The sequence below is a fragment of the Scyliorhinus torazame genome, chromosome 28 (assembly GCF_047496885.1).
Source record: "Scyliorhinus torazame isolate Kashiwa2021f chromosome 28, sScyTor2.1, whole genome shotgun sequence".
Lineage (NCBI taxonomy): Eukaryota > Metazoa > Chordata > Chondrichthyes > Carcharhiniformes > Scyliorhinidae > Scyliorhinus > Scyliorhinus torazame.
Window position 1 is genome coordinate 10,337,884 of NC_092734.1, and position 15,159 is coordinate 10,353,042.

At 49.9% G+C, this 15,159-nt stretch overlaps 1 protein-coding gene across 7 annotated transcripts in view; it reads left to right on the plus strand.

Annotated features, from left to right (window-relative positions):
• cdh23 (cadherin-related 23) overlaps positions 1 to 15,159 on the plus strand; it is an 815,609-nt gene that overhangs the window by 707,670 nt on the left and 92,780 nt on the right. For 4 of the 7 annotated variants that reach the window (XM_072491426.1, XM_072491427.1, XM_072491428.1 and 1 more), the window contains 2 exons: positions 10,435 to 10,630; positions 12,623 to 12,756. In XM_072491426.1, the coding sequence (XP_072347527.1) occupies positions 10,435 to 10,630; positions 12,623 to 12,756 (330 nt within the window). The remainder of the gene's footprint in view (positions 1 to 10,434; positions 10,631 to 12,622; positions 12,757 to 15,159) is intronic. The other 3 variants (XM_072491433.1, XM_072491429.1, XM_072491434.1) reach the window with 1 other exon arrangement.

Sequence of the window (15,159 nt, forward strand, 5' to 3'; positions counted from 1 at the left end):
ATAAGGAGCCGAGGGCGAGTGTCCGCACAAACAACATCAGCTCGAGATACTTTTCCCTCCACGGTTGGACTAGGCAGGGATGTCCTATGTCCCCCCCCTGCTGTTGGCACTCGCGATTGAGCCGTTGGCCATCGCATTAAGAAGTTTGGGGGTATGGAAAGGAATAGTGCGGGGGGGGGGATAGAACATAGGCTGTCCTTATATGCCGATAACTTGCTGTTATACGTGTCGGAACCGAGTGTGTCGATAGGGGGAATATTGGAGCTGCTTCGGGTGTTTGGGTCTTTCTCGGGGTACAAACTAAATCTAGACAATCGTGAGTATTTTGTGGTGTCTCGGCAGGGGGTGGGGGCGGGGGTGGGGGGGCTGCCATTCCGTAGGGCAGGGACTCACTTTAGGTACCTGGGGGTGAAGGTTGCCCGAGAATGGGGGAGGCTCCGCAGGTACAACATCGCTAGTTTGGTGGGGAGAGGGAAAGCTGATCTGGCAAGGTGGGACGGCCTTCCTGTCACTGGCAGGTCGGGTACAGGCGGTTAAAATGAATGTGTTGGCTTCCGGGTGCGGCGATGACCAGCTGAGTCGCACGTTTCGGCAGCTCCCTGTGAAACGGACTTTTGGGCTCTTGATAGGAGCCCCAACGGCAATTTTGACGGCTAAAAACACTGTGCGGTAAACCAGAAGGGAATCCCCCCTGGATACGGATGAAAAAAGGAGGAGAAAGTGGCCGGATTGCGGTGGATCCTCTAGAGCAGCGGCCAGGAAGGCAGGCACAAAGCAAGATGGTGTCGGAAGGTGGCAGTTTAACATGGGGCCCTGAACAACAAGAGTTCTTGAAATGCTGTGTGGAAGAGATCAAAAAGGAAATGAAGAAAGAGCTGTTGGCCCCGATACTACAGGCGATCGAAGGGCTAAAGGAGGAACAAAAGACCCAGGAGCGGGAGCTTCGGGTCGTGAAGGCAAAGGCAGCCGAGAATGAGGACGATATACAGGGCCTGGTGGTGAAGACGGAGACGCAGGAGGCACATCAGAAACGATGTGTGGAAAGGTTGGAGGCACTGGAAAACAACGCAAGGAGGAACAACCTGAGGATTCTTGGTCTTCCTGAAGGTGTGGAGGGAGCGGACGTCGGGGCATATGTGAGCACGATGCTGCACTCGTTAATGGGAGCGGAGGCCCCGGCGGGTCCGTTGGAGGTGGAGGGAGCATACCGAGTGATGGCACGAGGACCGAGAGCAGGAGAAATTCCCAGAGCCATAGTGGTGAGATTCCTCCGTTTTAAGGATAGAGAAATGGTCCTTAGATGGGCGAAGAAAACTCGGAGAAGTAATTGGGAGAACGCGGTGATCCGCGTTTATCAAGACTGGAGTGCGGAGGTGGCGAGAAGGAGGGTGAGCTTTAATCGGGCCAAGGCGGTGCTTCATAAAAAGAAGATAAAATTTGGAATGCTGCAACCGGCAAGACTGTGGGTCACATTTCGAGGGAGGCACCACTACTTTGAGACGGCGGATGAAGCGTGGACTTTTATTGTGGAAGAAAAACTGGAATGAGCGGGTTATTAAAAAGAACGTTCGAACAAAGTGGTGGGGCGAATGTGGGGGGCAAAGAGGGGTTTTATGTACTAATCCTGCGATGTGTTAACTTTTCTCTCTCCCACAGGTGGTGATGGGGGGAGGAGGGGAGGTGGAGGAGATGGGGCGTTGGCCATTGGGGGCGGGGCCAAGGGAGAAGCGCGGGCTTGGTTCCCGCGCTATGATAATCATGGCGGGAATAGAGAAGCAGGAAGGAGGGGGCGTCACACGGTGCGAGCCGAGGTCACGGGGGGAAGCCGAGGTCAGCCAGAGTTTGCTGACTTCTGGGAGCAACATGGGGGGAGTAATTACGCTAGCGGGGGATCTAGCGGGGGGGGGTGGGAGGGGGGAATTACTGGGTTGCTGCTGCTGGGGAGAGGGGGGAGCTGGTATGGGAGAGGATGGGCGGGGGGGCACCGCCTGGGGGAGATACAGCTGCGTGGGAACCGGGTGAGGAGCTGGAAAAAGGTGATGGCTAATCGACAAGGGGGGGGGGGTAGGAAGCCCCCCAACTCGGCTGATCACGTGGAACGTGAGAGGGCTGAACGGGCCGATAAAGAGGGCACGGGTACTCGCACACCTTAAGAAACTTAAGGCAGATGTGGTTATGTTACAGGAAACGCACCTGAAACTGATAGACCAGGTTAGGCTACGCAAAGGATGGGTGGGGCAGGTGTTCCATTCGGGGCTAGATGCGAAAAACAGGGGGGTGGCTATATTAGTGGGGAAGCGGGTAATGTTCGAGGCAAAGACTATAGTGGCGGATAACGGGGGCAGATACGTGATGGTGAGTGGCAAACTACAGGGGGAGACGGTGGTTTTGGTAAACGTATATGCCCCGAACTGGGATGATGCCAATTTTATGAGGCGGATGCTAGGACGCATTCCGGACCTAGAGATGGGAAAGCTGATAATGGGGGGAGATTTTAATACGGTGTTGGAACCAGGGCTGGATAGGTCGAAGTCCAGGACTGGAAGGAGGCCGGCAGCAGCCAAGGTACTTAAAGATTTTATGGAGCAGATGGGAGGTGTAGACCCGTGGAGATTTAGCAGACCTAGGAGTAAGGAGTTCTCGTTTTTCTCCTATGTCTATAAAGTCTACTCGCGAATAGACTTTTTTGTGCTGGGTAGGGCATTGATCCCGAAGGTGAGGGGAACGGAGTATACGGCTATAGCCATTTCGGATCACGCTCCACACTGGGTGGACTTGGAGATAGGGGAGGAAACAGGAGGGCGCCCACCCTGGAGAATGGACATGGGAGTAATGGCAGATGAGGGGGTGTGTCTAAGGGTGAGGGGGTGCATTGAAAAGTACTTGGAACTCAATGATAATGGGGAGGTCCAGGTGGGAGTGGTCTGGGAGGCGTTGAAGGCGGTGGTTAGAGGGGAGCTGATATCAATAAGGGCACATAAAGGGAAGCAGGAGAGTAAGGAACGGGAGCGGTTGTTGCAAGAACTTTTGAGGGTGGACAGACAATATGCGGAAGCACCGGAGGAGGGACTGTACAGGGAAAGGCAAAGGCTACATGTAGAATTTGACTTGCTGACTACAGGCACTGCAGAGGCACAATGGAGGAAGGCACAGGGTGTACAGTACGAATATGGGGAGAAGGCGAGCAGGTTGCTGGCACACCAATTGAGGAAAAGGGGAGCAGCGAGGGAAATAGGGGGAGTGAGGGATGAGGAAGGAGAGATGGAGCGGGGAGCGGAGAGAGTGAATGGAGTGTTCAAGACATTTTATAAAAAATTATATGAAGCTCAACCCCCGGATGGGAGGGAGAGAATGATGGGCTTCTTGGATCGGCTGGAATTTCCCAAGGTGGAAGAGCAGGAAAGGGTGGGACTGGGAGCACAGATCGAGGTAGAAGAAGTGGTGAAAGGAATTAGGAGCATGCAGGCGGGAAAGGCCCCGGGACCAGATGGATTCCCAGTCGAATTCGATAGAAAATATGTGGACTTGCTCGCCCCGGTACTGACGAGGACCTTTAATGAGGCAAAGGAAAGGGGACAACTGCCCCCGACTATGTCTGAAGCAACGATATCGCTTCTCTTAAAGAAGGAAAAGGACCCGCTACAATGCCGGTCCTATAGACCTATTTCCCTCCTAAATGTAGATGCCAAGGTCCTGGCCAAGGTAATGGCAATGAGAATAGAGGAATGTGTCCCGGGGGTGGTCCACGAGGACCAAACTGGGTTTGTGAAGGGGAGACAGCTGAACACGAATATACGGAGGTTGTTAGGGGTAATGATGATGGCCCCACCAGAGGGAGAAACGGAGATAGTAGTGGCGATGGATGCCGAGAAAGCATTTGATAGAGTGGAGTGGGATTATTTGTGGGAGGTGTTGAGGAGATTTGGTTTTGGAGAGGGGTATGTTAGATGGGTGCAGCTGTTGTATAGGACCCCAGTGGCGAGCGTGGTCACGAATGGACGGGGATCTGCATATTTTCGGCTCCATAGAGGGACAAGGCCCTCTGTCCCCATTATTGTTTGCACTGGCGATTGAGCCCCTGGCGATAGCGTTGAGGGGTTCCAAGAAGTGGAGGGGAGTACTTAGGGGAGGAGAAGAGCACCGGGTATCTTTGTATGCGGACGATTTGCTACTATACGTGGCGGACCCGGCGGAGGGGATGCCAGAAATAATGCGGATACTTGGGGAGTTTGGGGATTTTTTCAGGGTATAAATTGAACATGGGGAAAAGTGAGTTGTTTGTGGTGCATCCAGGGGAGCAGAGTAGAGAAATAGAGGACCTACCGTTGAGGAAGGTAACAAGGGACTTTTGTTACCTGGGGATCCAGATAGCTAAGAATTGGGGCACATTGCATAGGTTAAATTTAACGCGGTTGGTGGAACAGATGGAGGAGGATTTCAAGAGATGGGATATGGTATCCCTGTCAATGGCAGGGAGGGTGCAGGCGGTTAAGATGGTGGTCCTCCCGAGATTCCTCTTTGTGTTTCAGTGCCTCCCGGTGGTGATCACGAAGACTTTTTTAAAAAGGATTGAAAAGAGCATCATGGGTTTTGTGTGGGCCGGGAAGACCCCGAGAGTGAGGAAGGGATTCTTACAGCGTAGCAGTGATGGGGGGGGCTGGCACTACCGAGCCTAAGTGAGTATTATTGGGCCGCTAATATTTCAATGGTGAGTAAGTGGATGGGAGAGGAGGAGGGAGCGGCGTGGAAGAGATTAGAGAGGGCGTCCTGTAGGGGGACTAGCCTACAGGCTATGGTGACAGCCCCATTGCCGTTCTCACCGAGGAACTACACCACAAGCCCGGTGGTGGTGGCTACACTGAAGATTTGGGGACAGTGGAGACGGCATAGGGGAAAGACTGGAGCCTTGGGGGGGGTCCCCGATAAGAAACAACCATAGGTTTGCCCCGGGGGGAATGGATGGGGGATATGGAATGTGGCAAAGAGCAGGAATAACGCAACTGAAAGATCTGTTTGTGGATGGGAAGTTCGCGAGTCTGGGAGCGCTGACCGAGAAATATGGGTTGCCCCAAGGGAATGCATTCAGGTATATGCAACTGAGGGCTTTTGCGAGGCAACAGGTGAGGGAATTCCCGCAGCTCCCGACACAAGAGGTGCAGGACAGAGTGATCTCAAAGACATGGGTGGGGGATGGTAAGGTGTCAGATATATATAGGGAAATGAGGGACGAAGGGGAGACTATGGTAGATGAACTAAAAGGGAAATGGGAAGAAGAGCTGGGGGAGGAGATTGAGGAGGGGCTGTGGGCAGATGCCCTAAGCAGGGTAAACTCGTCGTCCTCGTGTGCCAGGCTAAGCCTGATTCAGTTTAAGGTATTACACAGGGCACATATGACTGGAGCACGGCTCAGTAAATTTTTTGGGGTGGAGGATAGGTGTGCGAGGTGCTCGAGAAGCCCAGCGAATCATACCCATATGTTTTGGTCATGCCCGGCACTACAGGGGTTTTGGATGGGGGTGACAAAGGTGCTTTCAAAAGTAGTAGGAGTCCGGGTCGAACCAAGCTGGGGGTTGGCTATATTTGGGGTTGCACAAGAGCCGGGAGTGCAGGAGGCGAGAGAGGCCGATGTTTTGGCCTTTGCGTCCCTAGTAGCCCGGCGCAGGATATTGCTCATGTGGAAAGAAGCCAAGCCCCCGGGGGTGGAGACCTGGATAAATGACATGGCGGGGTTTATAAAGCTAGAGCGGATTAAGTTCGTCCTAAGGGGGTCGGCTCAAGGGTTCACCAGGCGGTGGCAACCGTTCGTCGAATACCTCGCAGAAAGATAGACGGAATGGGAAAAAGAAGGCAGCAGCAGCAGCCCAGGATCGGGGGAGGGGTGGGGGTGGGGTGGGGGGGGGGCGGTGGGGGGGGGGGGGTGGGTGGGGGTGGGTGGGGGTGGGGGGGGGGTGGGGTGGGGGGGTGGGGGTGGGGGGGGGGGGAGGGGTGGGGGGGAGGGGTGGGGGGGGGAGAGGAGGAACCAGAAGGACTCTCAGGGTTGTTAATATATACTGTATAGTATGTATAGGTCGTTGCTACAGATAATTATATATTGGATGCTAAATTATATTTTTGGAGAGTGTTACTTGTGACAAGGCAGTTGCCAATTAGGGTTAGTTTTCATTTTTGTTATTTATTATTTATTCATTTTTTGTTTATAAAATAGGTCATTGTTATTTGTGTTGTTATAATATTGTGTAAAGGATGCACAATGTACTGTGTTGGTTGACCAAAAATTTTCAATAAAATATTTAATTAAAAAATAAAAAAATAAATGTGTTGCCGCGATTCCTGTTTATTTTCCAATGCCTACCGATTTTCCTGCCAACGGTTTTTTTCAGAGAGATTGAGGGAATAATTACTTCGTTCATATGGGGAGGGAAGGTGGCCAGAGTTGGAAAGGTGTTGCTACACGGGAAGGCAGGCAGGGGGTTTGTGTCTTCCGAACCTGATGTATTACTACTCGGCGGCGAATGTGGAGAAGGTGCGGAGCTGGGTCAGAGGGGTTGATTCCCAGTGGGTCAGAATGGAGGAGAGTTTGTGCAGGGGGTCGGGGTCGAAGGCACTTGCAACAGCGCCGCTCCCGATAGCTCCGGGGAAATATTCAGGGAGTCCGGTAATAATAGCTTCATTGAAAATCTGGAGGCAGTTTCGCCAACACTTCGAGTTGGGGGCAGGGTCAAGGGAAATGCCGATTCGGGGGAACCACAGATTTGAGCCAGGGAAGTGGGATGGAAATTTTCGGAAATGGGAGGAGAAGGGGATTAAGACACTAAAAGATTTGTTTCTTAGGGGTCGGTTTGCAGGATTGAAGGAGCTGGAAGACTGGAGCAGGGGGAAATGTTTGGATACATGCAGGTTCGAGATTTTGCCAGAAAGGAGGTAGCTTCCCGGAGGAGCCAGCCTCCACATTGCTGGAGGAGGTGCTGACGACAGGGGGACTGGAGAAGGGGATTGTGTCAGTGGTTTACGGAGCTATTTTGGAAGAGGAGAAGGCACCACTGGAAGGGATCAAAGCAAAGTGGGAGGAAGAGTTGGGAGAGGATATGGAGGAGAGGTTCTGGTGTGAGGTGCTCCAGAGAGTGAACGCCTCCACCTCGTGCGCGAGGTTGGGGCTGATACAGCTGAAGGTGGTATACAGAGCACATGTCACAAGGGCGAGGATGAGCCGATTCTTTGAAGGAGTAGAAGATGCGAGTGAACGTTGCGGGGGGCCCCCACAAATCACGTTCATATGTTTTGGTCCTCTCCAAAGCTGGAGGATTACTGGAAGGAGGTTTTTAGGGTAATTTCTTAAGTGCTGCACGTGAAACTGGACCCGGGCCCCCGGGAGGCCATATTCAGGGTGATGGACCAGCTAGGGTTGGAAATGGGTGCGGAGGCAGATGTTGTAGCCTTTGCCTTGTTGATCGCCCGAAGGCGGATCCTGATGGGATGGAGAGCAGCCTCTCCACCCTGTGCCCTGGCGTGGCGGGGGGACCTGTTGGAATTCTTGACTCTTGAGAAGGTTAAGTCTGTGCCAGATGGCAGGTGGTGGAATTCCCGCGGCTACTGCCACACACAGTACAGGACAGGGTGCTCTCGGGGGGTTGGGTGGGAGTGGGGAAGATCTCGGAAACTTACCAGGTGATGCAGGAGGAGGAGGAGGCCTCGGTGGTGGAGTTGAAAGATAAGTGGGAGGAGGAGTTGGGAGAGGAGATCGAAGAGGGGACGTGGGCAGATGCCCTAGGAATGGTGAACTCTTCCTCTTCGTGCGCGAGGCTCAGCCTCATACAGTTTAAGGTGCTGCACAGGGCACACATGACCGGGACAAGGATGAGCCGGTTCTTTGGGGGTGGGACAGATGTGTTAGGTGCTCAGGGAGCCCAGCAAATCACACCCATATGTTCTGGGCATGCCCAGCGCTGGAGGAATTTTGGAAGGGCGTAACGAGGACGGTGTTGAGGGTGGTAGGATCCAGGGTCAGACCAGGCTGGGGGCTCGCAATATTTGGGGTGGCAGAGGAGCCGGGAGTGCAGGAGGCAAAAGAGGCCGGAATTCTGGCCTTTGCGTCCCTGGTAGCCCGGCGAAGGATTCTTCTTCTGTGGAAAGATACAAGGCCCCAAGCATGGAATCCTGGATCAGCGATGTGGCAGGGTTCATTAAATTGGAGAGGGTGAAATTCGCCTTGAGAGGGTCGGTACAAGGGTTCTTTAGGCGGTGGCAACCGTTCTTCGACTTTCTGGCAGAACAATAGACATTGGTCAATGGCAGCAGCAGCTCGGGTGGGGGGGGGTTTACTTTATTTTTGTTTATGTTATTTACACTGGAGGGTCTGAGGGGGGGTGTACACCTGTTGTGTTAAGTTAGATTAAGTTTGAACTGAGGGGAAGGATGGAAAGGTTCTACAATTCATGGGTATTATTCATTATGCACTTTCAAGAACTGGATAACATCGAACACTAGTTGGGGGGGGGGGGTGGGAGGGTTGGGGGGAAGGGGGGCTGTGTGTTAATGGTAACTATGGGTGATTCCTGATTCCTTTTTGTTATTTGTTCATGTGAACATGCGGGCTAATGTTTGGGGTTTGGTGGGAGGATGGGATCGTTGTTATTGATTTGGGGATTGACATATTTGTTACTGATTATTGGTGGGTGTAAATTTGGAAGAAAACGTGAAAAAGGAGGAGAATGAAAAAAAAATGGTTTTTTTAAGTTGACGCGTCGCTGCACCAGGGCAGAACTATCCAAGCGTTTTCCGTTCTTGGGGGCCCCTCGCTGACCATGGAGACATTTGGACCACACGGTTGAAATCCCCGCACTGGTTAATTTGTGCACACCTTGAGCGGTGGTGACTAACCAATCTGAAAATTGTTTTTTTTTGGGCCTCACTGCAACATCTGGAAGAGCCACACGAGCTGGAGTAGACCATTCAGTCCCTTTACCCTGCTTTCACCACTGGAAAAGATCATGGCTGAAATGCCAGTGGCCTTGACTCCACTTTCCTGACTTCCCTGCATGACCTTTGAACCCACCCACCCCTGTCAATCGGAACGTCTGTCCAACTGGACCTTCCACAGATGCAATGACCCAGCCTCCACTGTTCTCTGGGTAAGAGAGTTCCACAGGCTAACGGCCTTCGGAGGGAAACCAAACGTCTCCTCACCTCAGTCTTAAATGGGAAACCTCTCGTTTTTAAACTGGGTACCCAACTTCTATATTACCCCACAAAGGGAAATTGCGCCTCAGCGTCTCCCCTGTCAAGTCCCCTCAGGACCTTGGGTGTTTGAATAAGATCTTGGCCAATGACTGAAGGGTGTCCCCATGCATCTTTTCTCCTCCTGCCGATGACAGAGTGAAATCAGGACTTTGTTTCAGGTTACTCATTGACCACTGGGTTTGGTGAATGATTGCGTTTGTCTCATCGCACAAATTGCTGCTTTTGGTCGAATTGAATCCTCAAACCCACAACTTGTTTTGTTTTATTTGTTATTTGTTCTCTTGATGTGGGCATTGCTGGCTGCACCAGCATTTATTGCCGATTCTTAATTGACATTGAGAAGGTCGCGATGAGCCACTGCCTTGAGCTACTGTAGCCCATGTAGACCAAGAAAGCACAACAGCGCATATACTTCCACAGGAAACTAAGGAAATTCGGCATGGTCACACTGACTCTGACCAATTTTCACAGATGCACCATAGAAAGCATCCTATCTAGCTGCATCACAGCCTGGTATGGCAACTGCTGGGCCCAAAACCATAAGAAACTACAGTCAGGAACACCACCCAGTCCATCAGAGGAACCCACCTCCCAACCATTGACCCTGTCTACTCTTCCCACTGCCTTGGGAAAGCGGGCAGCATAATCAAAGACCCCTCCCACCTGGCTTATCACCCTTCCAACCTCTTCCATCGGGCAGGAGATACAAACGTCTGAGAACACGCACGAACAGATTCAAAAACAGCTTCTTCCCCGCTGTTACCAGACCCCTGAATGTCCTTTTTATGGACTGAACTGATCTCTTCACACATCCTCTCTACTGAGTAGTAACTCACACCTGTATGCTTCACCCGATGCCTGTGTCTATGTATTCACATTGTGTATTTATGCATGTCCTATGTTTTTCATGTATGGAACAATTTGCCTGGACCGTACACAGGACAATACTTTTCATTGTATCTCGTTTCGCGTGACTATAAATCTAAATGCGGTGTCAGAAAACCCACACTGCTGGAAGAAAGAGAGTTCCAGGATTTTGATTAGCAACAGTGAGGGAACGGTGATATAATCCTAAGTCAGGATGGTGATGACTTGGATGTCGAAACTAGGTTCGCTCTTGAAACATAAATGTTGACACAAAACATTTAAATTGTTGGAATTTGAACGATAAATCTGTTTCTGTTTCTCCTGTTTTAGGTAAGTGTCAATGTGAATGATGTTAATGATGTAACCCCAAGGTTTCTTCACACTTACGAGGGTCCGTTTGACATCACTGAGGGTCAACCAGGTCCAAGAGTGTGGACGTTCCTTGCGGAAGATGAAGATTCCGGCCCCAATGGGCAAGTAGAATATAGCATCATAGCAGGAGATCCCCTTAGTAAGTTTGAGCAAAGTAAGTTATGCAAAATGTAAGACAAGGGGGCTTGATCTACACACTCTGAGAAATATTAACAGGTCCAATGTCAAATAATTAAAGTTGCTGTTTTAAGTTTGAGGTAAAGTTGAGGCCAATAGTGTGAATGCCCTTCAGGGGAACTAGTATTCAAGGGAATAAGTGCTGATCAAGTGAAATGATGTGAATGAATGGACCTCCGCAGCATTCTGCATGTCTCGCCCATTCTGCGACGGGAAACCCTCCGCGGGACCTTGGCCTTTGGCGGGGCCAGAAGATCCCGCAGGCAGGAAGGGTCAGAAAATTCCGCCCATAGAGTCCGCGGACGTCACAAGTGTGGAGTAACACATCAGAAAAAGAGCTGCTCCTTCAGGAACCCAGCACAGAGACAATGGGCCGAATGGCCCCCTTGTGTGCTGTAACCGTTCTATGATTTGTGTAATACCTTTCACGATCAAGGGTGGTTCCAAAGCACTTAGCCCCAGCCAGTGGAGTGCAGTCAGTGCTCCAATGTAGGCAAGTTGGCAATTGCACAGCAAGCTCCCATAAACAGAATGTGATAATGGCCAGATCAGGGGATTTTGTTTAGTTACGTTGACTGCCGGAATCTATTGGCCAGGACACCAGGAGAATTCCTCTTTCAAATTCAAAATGGTACCATGGGATCTTTTACATAGAAACATAGAAAATAGGAGCAAGGGGAAACCATTCGGCCCTTCAAGCCTGCTCCGCTATTCATTATGATCACGGCTGATCATCCAACTCAATAGCCTGATCCCGCTTTCCCCGCATAGCCTTTGATCCCCTTCGCCCTAAGTGTTACATCTAACTGCTTCTTGAAAACATACAAGGTTTTGGCTTCAACTACTTTCTGTGGTAGTGAATTCCACAGGCCGACCACTCTCTGGGTGAAGAGATTTCTCCTCATCTCTGCCCTAAATACCCCGTATCCTCAGACTGTGACCCCTAGTTCTGGACTCCCCCACCATCGGGAACATCCTTCCTGCATCAACCCTGTCCAGTCCTATTAAAATTTAATAGGTTTCTCTGAGATGACCCCCCCCCCGCCATGCTCATTTTTCTGAATTCCAGCGAATACAATCCTAACCGATTCAATCTCTCTTCATATGTCACTCCCGCCATCCCAGGAATCAGTCTGGTAAACCTTTGCTGCACTCCCTCCAGAGCGAGAACATCCTTCCTCAGATAAGGAGACTAAACCTGCACACAATACTCCAGATGTGACCTCACCAACACCCTGTATAATTGCAGCAAGACATCCCTGCTCCTGTACTCTTGCAATGAAGGCCAGCACACCATTTGCCTTCTTTACTGCCTGCTGTACCCACATGCTTACCTTCACTGACTGGCATAGAGGACACTCTGCTCTCGTTGCACATTTCTCTTTCCTAATTTACGGCCATTCAGTTAATAGTCTGTCTTCTCGTTTTTGCACATGTCTTAGTCTTCAGGAGCTAATCAAGGTTGCTGACCAAAGTTAATGATAGCTGAGAATGTTAAAGCAAGGAGACGTTATCCACGATAACGACAGAATCATTCCCAGGGTAATGACCAAAAAAACCAAGTGGCGATTTAGATAAGAACAAGTCCCCCTTTAAGAAGAATTGAGAACATTTTTGTAATATTAAAAGGTGTTCACAATCCTTCAAGGGACATTTGCTTCCTCATTTTTAGCGTTTCTTGACAGACTGTGCATGTCCTGACTACAGTGTGATTGCGAAAGATCTTGGGTAGGAAGGTTGGCAACCGATGCATTACGCAAGAGTTGTATCATTTTACAAAGTGGTAGGAAAGAGAGAAAAGAAAAACGGAGAGATCAACAAAGAAGAATAAATTCTGACGAGTGCAGCTCCTTGTATCGCTGCCACTCGTGACCCGTCCCAGTGACATTTTGTACACCGGGGCCTCTATATGTGGAACAGGGGCAGGCTTTCTGACCAACATTCCTTTTTTCTTTTGTTTGATTTACAGATGAATTCATTATTTCGCCAGTGGAAGGGGAGCTTCGTGTGAGAAGAGAAGCTGAGTTAGATCGGGAAGGTGTTGCATTTTACAACCTAACCATTATGGGCAAAGACAGAGGGACACCAGCACTGAGCAGTATGGTTAGTCCTTGTCCATGTTCACAATGCCTTGTTCTGATATTAGCACACAACACATTCCTCTCACCAACTTTCACTTGTGGATCGCACAAATATTTAGACTGTCGCTTCTATCAGGCAATAGCCTGCAGTGTCAGCAGATACAGATTATTCTGCATGCACCTTGTCAATGTTAGAAATGCAGGTCCCTTTAAGAGTACAGTAAGAAGTCTTGCAACACCAGGTTAAAGTCCAACGGGTTTGTTTCGAATCACTAGCTTTCGGAGCGCAGCTCCTTCATCAGGTGAATGAAGAGGTGGGTTCCACAAACACATGTATAGACAAAGTCAATGATGCATGATGATACTTTGAATGAGTGTCTTTGCAGGTAATTAAGTCTTTACAGGTCCAGACGGTGCGACTGGAGAGAGGGATAATCACAGGTTAAAGAGGTGTGAATTGTCTCAAGCCAGGACAGTTGGTAGGATTTTGCACCCCCAGGCCAGATGGTGGGGGGGTGAATGTAATGAGACATGAATCAAAGGTCCCGGTTGAGGCCGTAGTCATGCGTGCGGAACTTAACTATCAGTTTCTGACGCTGAAAGATGCCCTCGTACGAACGGGATATGCCGTTCGACTCATCGATCGACAGTTCCAATGCGCCACAGCAAAAAAAACGCACCGACCTCCTCCGAAGACAAACACGTGACACAACCGACAGAGTACCCTTCGTCGTCCAGTACTTCCCCGGAGTGGAGAAACTACGACATCTCCTTCAACACGTCATCGATGAAGACGAACATCTTGCCAAGGTCATCCCCACACCCCACTACTTGCCTTCAAACAACCACGCAACCTCAAACAGACCATTGTTTGCAGCAAACTACCCAGCCTTCAGGAGAACAGTGACCACGACACCACATAACCCTGCCGTGGCAATCTCTGCAAGACGTGCCAGATCATCGACATGGGTACCACCATTACACGTGAGAACACCACCCACCAGTACGCGGTACATACTCGTGCAACTCGGCCAACGTTGTCTACCTCATACGCTGTAGGAAAGGATGTCCCAAGGCGTAGTACATTGGCAAGACCATGCAGACGCTGTGACAATGGATGAACGGACATCGCGCGACAATCACCAGGCAGGAATATTCCCTTCTGGTTGGGGAACACTTCAGCAGTCAAAGGCATTCAGCCTCTGATCTTCAGGTAAGCGTTCTTCAAGGCGGCCTTCAGGACGTGCGACAACGCAGAATCGCCGAGCAGAAACTGATAGCCAAGTTCCGCACGCATGAGTACGGCCTCAACCGGGACCTTGGATTCATAAGACCATAAGACATAGGAGCAGAATTAGGCCACTCGGCCCATCGAGTCTGCGCCACCATTCAATCAAGGCTGATATTTTTCTAATCCCCATTGTCCTGCCTTCTCCCCATAACCCCTGATCCCCTTATTAATCAAGGACCTATCTATCTCTGCCTTAAAGACACTCAGTGATTTGGCCTCCACAGCCTTCTGCAGCAAATAGTTCCACAGACAAATCACTCTACAACTTCACCATCATTGGTCACATATCTTAAAATTTATGTTAATTGTTCCACATGACTCACACTTGGTGTTGAGTCAACTATTATGGAATAGTATTTGGCATTTTTGACTTCACCCGTGAATTGGTTTCTGAGCCTCTCTGTCATTATCGTGATGAAGTCATCGTAGGTTCCATGTGTTAAAAAGTTGGCTTCCCTGAGCCACAATATTGATAACGTTCCAAATGCTCTTTGAGAAGCTCGTCAAATTCACTGAGATATTCAAGGCAGGCTAAAAAAATGACCTCTTCAATTTGGCATTGATGATTCATCACATCCTCTTAGAGGTAGCCCCAAGGAAGACAGCAGTTCGCCCATGGTACTTTCCTCCAATAAGAACGCTCCTCTTCAAACTGAGCCGAAAACGCAGAATCAATTCTTCCAAATAATTTACATCTTTGAATGAACGCACGCATACCTTTAATTTTAACTTTGAAAGTTTCATAATCACCAATGTCCCTTCCAACAATTGTCCATGATGTGATGTGGAGACTTAATGACCTGCAAATGCTTGTATTCAAAGTATCGTCTTGCATCTTTGAATCTGTCTATATAAATGTTTCTGGAACCCACCTCTTCATTCACTTGAGGAAGGAGCAGTGCTCCGAAAGCTAGTGATTTGAAACAAACCTGTTGGACTTTAACCGGGTGTTATAAGACTTCTTACTGTACAACAATATCGTTAACGAATGATTGTTTCCCTTTACTGGGTCAGGGAATAATTTGCAAACACAACAGTAGACTGCAATAGAGGTTTCCCCCCCCCAAAAAAAATCAGCCAATTTCTAATTTCCGACATTCTTACCAAGTTGAACATATTTTTGCCAAAAGGCAA